Raw genomic sequence first — 6,411 nt, 5'->3', positions numbered from 1 at the left:
TTCTTGCTGTTGGTAACAGTAATCGTCTCTCTTTCCCCCTTTCCCTGCTGCCTTCTCCTCCCTCCCTTTCCCATGTAACTTTCTGAATTTTTCCAACCGCTCTCTTTTCCCTTTCTTTCCCCCCCCTTTTCTTTTCCTTTTCTCTCCCACCCTGTTCTCCTCTCCCCCACTTCCTTCCTCGTGCTCCATGTTGCTAGTTTTTCTGTTCGCACGCTCATTGTCACCCTTTTTTGTACTTCAAATCCCAGCAGCTGCCCAGCCAGGTCCCCGAGCACAGCCCTCTGGTTTATGGGACTGTGGAGAACACCCACCTCGCCGCCAGCACCCCCGGCACCGCGACCAGCACCCCGAAGCAAGGTTTGTTGATGGAGATTTCCTCCCTGATTATTTTTAGTATTTTTTAAATTTTTTTTTCCTCCTTTCTTGTTTTAATTTGAGTATTTTTGGCACAGAGACAAGCAGCAGTAGGAGGGGAGGGATTTCTTTTCCTCCACTGGAACATTTTAACAATGTGTTGCTAAGGGAATTAATTGAAATTTGACAACGTGCAATCGGTTAAAAATAATTCTATTTAAGCTTAGATGTCTAAACATTATTTCAGAGCACCCAGAAGCCTGAACCTCCTCTTGCCCATCTGCCATCCTTCACAAACGAGTGTGCTGTCAGGAAAATGCTCTTAGCCAGTGATGCTTTATATCATTGGGACAATTAGCCGTAGCGGTGGCACGTAACCAGAGCATCGCACGGCTCCTCCAGAGCTGCTTGTGTATCCTGTCCTGCAGGACATGGCCAGTATTAATTAGAAAAAAAACCTCATTAGCGTGCAAGTGTCTCGTAAATGGCGTAGCAAATTTTGCTGACTGTAGTAAAAGGATGGGAAAAGTTTCCAAAGGGATTCCATTTCCTTCTCCTATCTAGGAATATACATTTGAAGGGAGATTTTTTTAATTATTTTTTTTTTTAACTGTTCAAAGAAAAGCTGTCCCGGGAGGGAGGATGGAGCATGCCAAGTCTCTTCCCGCACTGAAATGTTATAGCCACCCAAAAGCCATTAGGAAGCTGCAGTTACCCGCGTGCGTAGTGCCGGCGTGTTAACGGAGCCGCTGTCGTAACGCGGAGCTGGCGCCGCTCTTTGCTCCCCGGTTACTCACCGCGTTGCAGTGTTTGAGGTTTCTGCCCGGAGACACGCGTACGTGAACGTCGAGGAGTACCATCTTGTGAGCTTTGCCTGTAAACTTTGAGCTGAGATTTTTTTTTTTCAGAGTATTTGCTAAACTAGAGCAGCGCAGCTCTGGAGAAGAGGAGAAGCTGCCTCTGATGCTGCAGATGTCACAGACCCAAATAGCATCACGGTTGCTGTTTGAAAGCGAAGGATCCCTGAGGCTCATTTGTATCAGATTCTAAAATTTGCTGGAAACGTTTCTCTTTTACAGCCAGAGCGTAGACTGCTCCGTGGATACGTCTCTAGGCTGCTGCTGGGTCTAGAAACGGTTGGAAAGGGGTATCCTGGAGATTGTTGGCTCCCATCTCCCCCTTGAAGCAGGACTAGGGCTTGGCGTAGGTCGCTGTGCAAAACCTGAGATGTGGCTGTCCCCTGGAAAGGTGGTGGGGAGGTTTAAGGTGACGAATCGAACATGAAATCGATGAGATGTTGCTGGCTGAGCGCATCTCGTGGGCTCGCTGCCGGTTCTTGCCGCTCCTCCCGGTCCGTAGCCGTGTCCCCCCTCTGCCAACGCGCCCGAGTCCCGCTCGCTGCTGGGGACGTCCTCTGAGCCCACCGGGGTCCACGGTGGCACTGGGACATCTGAAGACTGTGGCACAGGCACCGAAATGCTTCTGCCCTTTCGAGCAAGCTGATGCTGAACCATCAAACTGAACTTTTTCCATCACAGCATTTCCACCCTGGGTGTGAAAACTTGTATTTCCAGGACAAGCGAGTTGTCTCCCTCTTCTCTCTCTCTTTAACTTAATCCCTTAACTGTGAGTAAACTGGAAGTGGGGTTTTTTTTAGTTAGTTTCACGGCTCTGACTGTGCTGGTTCAAATATAAATCAGGGCTTGAACCAGGATTTGACGCTGACGAGCTTTCCTGTGTTTATCTCCGTTCCATCCCAGAAAGATTCAAACATTTGTTCCAGTCCAAAAATTGCTGAAGAGCCCGTTTATGTAAGCACTGTAGAGAAAGAGCGAGCCCTGAAATAACACCGTGAGCGCTCGACTGGCCTCGGGGTGGGGTGTCAGGCCCAGGACAGAGCGAATAGAAGGTGAAGTTTAGACATTTCCTTATTTAAACCAAGCTAGTGACTTGGGGGGGGCACATCTTTCCAGAAATACACGCCAAGATATAAAAAATCATTTTTCATTTTGTGCCCAACGTTGGGTTTTTTTGTTCCAAAACAAAAATGGCCATAGATAGGGTCGCATTATTTCCAGAAATACACGCCAAGGTATCAAAATAATTTTTCATTTTGTGCCCAACGTTGGGTTTTTGTTCCAAAACAAAAACAGCCCTAGGTAGGGTGGTATTGTTGCTGTTCATCCCGTGGGTCGGATTCTCCCCCGTGCCCTTCACCTCCTGCGCGCGTTTTCATCGTTTGCAGGGTGGTATGAAGCCACCACTCTGTGTGGTGATACCCAGCGGTGGTTTTGCCGTTATTTATAACCGCACGCAGCGCTTGGCCCCTTCTCCGGGCTGGGGAACACGTGCTGTGCCGGCAGCCCCGGCTCTGGGATTGCTCCCTGCGAGTCTCTGCAGTCCCGGGTGGTTTTTGCATCATTAACGCGGCTGAATTTGGGATTGCGTTTAATAGCCTTGGGTTTTTCTCTTTAAACAACGAGCGGTTGGCGTTTGCTGCTTTTAAAGCAGCTTCTGGCTTTCCAGATTTCATAGATGAATGGGAGGAATATGGAATTGCTGCTGTAATGCCGGGAAAGAGGCGTCATTTGGGGACGATTCGCCGTGGCTCCTGGAGGTGCCCCTGCTGCGTGGGGATCCGCCGGGCTGCGCAAGGCGAGGAGAGCGCTGGAGAATTCGGGTCGAGCTGGTGGCAGAGCAGGAACCGGGCTGCGGGCCAGGCTGGGGCGGGAGTCGTAACGGGTGTAATTGTGCATGAAATCAGAGCTGGCCACGCTGACTGGGCTCGCACAGGTCCATGGCATGTTTGGGCTATTACTAATTTTTTTTAAACTTTTTTCCAAATCCTGCAATGTTGGGAGTATTTTTTTTTTAACTTCTTTCTAAATCCTCCAATGTTTGGAGGATTTTTTTTAAAAAAACTTCTTTCCAGATCCTGCAGTGTTTGGAGTATTTTTTTTTTTAACTTCTTTCCAAATTCTGCAATGTTTGGAGTATTTTTATTTTTTTTTAGCTTCTTTCCAAATCCTGCAATGTATCAGACACAGAGAACACATAACACAGTTTGTGGAAAATAGATTAATGGCAGATCCCAAAGTCTGGAAAGCTTTCAGCGCCTCTGCTGACACTGTGACTCAGTAACGCATGCTCCGAAAACTGCCGGCGAAGCCAACGCCGATACCTCCTCGCGAGCGTTTGAATCGGGACAAAAGATGGAAAAATGGCAGCGAGCCCAGCGATTATTTTCAGATAAACATGGCGAAGCAGAGACCAATTCCCGTATCCAGGAAAATCCTCCCCATCCACCGCTCTGGGCAGCCTTTGCCGCCACGACCACCCAGAACCCAGCTCCCTCCCCGGGTTTGATGGCTTTGCACGGAGGAGATCGCGAGCAGCTGTCCCGCGGAGTTTGGAGAAGTATTTTTAATGAAGAATAATTTTGCAAGATTTGTATGTAGCTGGAGATTTAAAAAAAATATTTATTGAGGGAGCAAGCCTAGCGCCTGCAGTAAATACTTTCTAAATACAACGTGAGGAATGATCTTGGTGTATGTAGGAGAGGGAAGGGATCTGATTCCGTTTGGATGAATCACGTTGATTTTTGTTGTCCCTTCCCAACCGTACATGTTGTTTCACGTGACCCTTTCTGCAGTCCTTGGCAGGGATGAACATCCCTTTGCCAGGACGTGGAGATTTGCTCTCCATCTCCGTGGTGGTCGGTCAAGTTAAGGTTTACCTCTCGTTAGCCAAATCTGCTCATCATTCTTCTGAAATCCCCTCTCCTCAAATCACTTTTCTTCTTGAATTTTCCAGCCTTTGTTGGTGGCTCACCCATTCCCCAAATGAGGGGCAGTCAGAAGAAAAAGTGTTTAAACCCCTGGCTCTACCGCGCAGTTGTGTATTTTTTGCTGTGGTTTTATCCCTTGGAATGTTTTTCTAGACACTTCAGATTTTTTTCTTTTTTTTTTGAGCAATCTCATTTGACACAAGGGAGAGAATATCCAGGCGGTTGTTTATAGCGAGCTGTAAATGTCAAGAATGCTCCACGAGTCGCCTGCAAAAGATGTTCCAGAAATCAGAGGTGACGCATTTTCTTTTCTAAACCCGTTCCCGGGTCCTTTTTCTTCTGTGGAGCTTTCAGAATCAAAATCAGCTGTTGGGATACTTTCTCCCATCTTTCTTTTTCCTCATTTGTCATCCTCATCCAAGGCCGGCTCCCCGGGTGCCTCATTAAGTTGATAAACTACTGCTCTGGCCGTGCTCCTCGCTGTAACGCCGCCGGGGCTGTCGACAGCTGGAGGCAAAGTTCTTCCTTGCTCCAGCTAGTCCTCGAGATGGGACTTGATCCTCCAAGCGGCTTCGGATGGGTTCTCCTCCAGAAACCGTTTTTCTTCAGCGTATCTCTTGAGTAAGCCCCCAATGGAAAGCCCGCGGAGCTGGGAAAGACCGAGGAAAGCCATCCTGCTTCAGTTCTGCCTGAATTTTGATGGTTTGGGGTTGGTTGGCCTTCGATTCCCTAACCTGAACAGCAGGATTTGTGCCTCTGGCTTTTCCAGAATTACTTTTTGCTGTTGTGTCAGTGTCCTGAAGGAGTTTGCCGTTCCTTCAGTGCTCAGAGACCCTCAGGGCATTTGGCATTGTTGGAGCCGAGCTCCCTCCCCAAGGACGGGTGACGCTGACCTCCTCGCAGTGTCCATCCAGAGCCGGACCATCGCGTCCCTGCCGTCTGTGGTTGACGTTGAGTGGTACCCATCTCACCCGGCTCGCAGAGTTGTCGCATCTCAGATGAGTTGACATCTCAGATACCCGTCTCATCCATCTCGCGTTTTCCTAGGCAAGATCTTGCTATCTACATCTTCTTGTCATATCGGAGGTGGGAGAGGGTCTTCTAGGGTCTTTGCTCGTATTTTATTCCAAAGACGTGGGAATTAGTGTTGAAGGGAGCTGCAGCAGACCTTCGGGAGCTGCGCAGTGGTCGTGGCAGGTGAGCAAAGTCTGTTGCTAATCACAGGAGAAGCACAGGGACTCCTCTGTACACAATATTTGGGGTTTGGTTTGATACGTGTGTATTTTGCCGTGCTTTTCCCGCCCTCCTCAATAGGTGTAGCCCATCAAGAGGTGATGGCGCTGTTCTTCGGTGGCAGCTGCGCTTTGATCCCTTTTGGGGTTCCTCTCTTTTAGGAAAAGGGCTCTTTGCTGAAATTTAGAACAAAAAAAGGGGGGGGATTGTGTCCTTTGGCCTGATGTGCCGAAGAGGGATGGAGTTGAGAAATAACAAGTGGAAAAAGAAACATGACCCATGGCATGCATAGAAGAACAGCCTGTCATCGCTCGGGGGGTCGTTTCCCCATTTTACAAAGAGGAAGAACAGCGGCAGGGGCTGGGCGCAGGTTGGTGATGCCTTGTACAACCCCAGGCTCCTTTCAGGCAGAACCCAACTAAAGTACTTTTTCTTCTTCTGTAATTTCTGTCCAGAAAAAAAAATCTATTTTCAGCAGCAGTTTCTGAAAAAAAACCACCCACCTTTTATACCGTATTTATGTGCCTTTTCCGTAAAGGACTGCTGTTTACTGCAAAGCCTACGTTGAGAAAAACCGAAGCAGGGGTTACATTTCCAGATTTGCCAGCTGCAGGTTGTCTGGACTTCTTCTGTAGATGCAAGGGTGGCTTCAGGTGCCTCTGGTGTCTTCCTTGGAGCTTCTTGAATAGTGGTACAGGGAAGGGGAACCAGGGGAAGGAGCCTTAGATACAGCGAAGGAAATTGGAGCTGGATTGGTATTTGTAACATTGCCCTTTTTTTTCTTTCCTTTCCCAGAAGAGAAGCCCAAACCAGACCCAGTATTAAAACCACCTTCTCCAGTCCTCAGACCAGAACCTACTGGGGAGAAAAAAGATCAAGCCGGCCAGACGACCGAGGCCACCTCGGTGGAAACCCCACTGGAACTTCCTCTTGCTCCATCGCCAACCCCGGCCGCTCCCGTCGCCGTTGTTTCTACACCTGCTGCTATTGTCGTCGCCGTTTCCAGTAAACCCGCGTTCGCAGCTGACTCAGAGGAG

The 6,411-nt window shown here is 48.8% G+C and overlaps 1 protein-coding gene across 1 annotated transcript in view; it reads left to right on the top strand.

The window, feature by feature from the left end:
- Positions 1-248: 248 nt before the first annotated feature.
- The window catches only part of LOC104469874 (eukaryotic translation initiation factor 4 gamma 3-like), a gene marked incomplete at both ends in the record, with an annotated part of 6,459 nt that continues 296 nt past the window's right edge, over positions 249-6,411 (top strand). Inside the window, 2 exons of the mRNA XM_010084596.1 lie at positions 249-357; positions 6,170-6,379. Of these exons, the coding sequence (XP_010082898.1) occupies positions 249-357; positions 6,170-6,379 (319 nt within the window). The remainder of the gene's footprint in view (positions 358-6,169; positions 6,380-6,411) is intronic.

Source organism: Pterocles gutturalis, unplaced genomic scaffold (assembly GCF_000699245.1).
Source record: "Pterocles gutturalis isolate BGI_N339 unplaced genomic scaffold, ASM69924v1 scaffold4465, whole genome shotgun sequence".
NCBI lineage: Eukaryota > Metazoa > Chordata > Aves > Pterocliformes > Pteroclidae > Pterocles > Pterocles gutturalis.
This window is presented reverse-complemented; position numbering and strand designations above follow the sequence as displayed.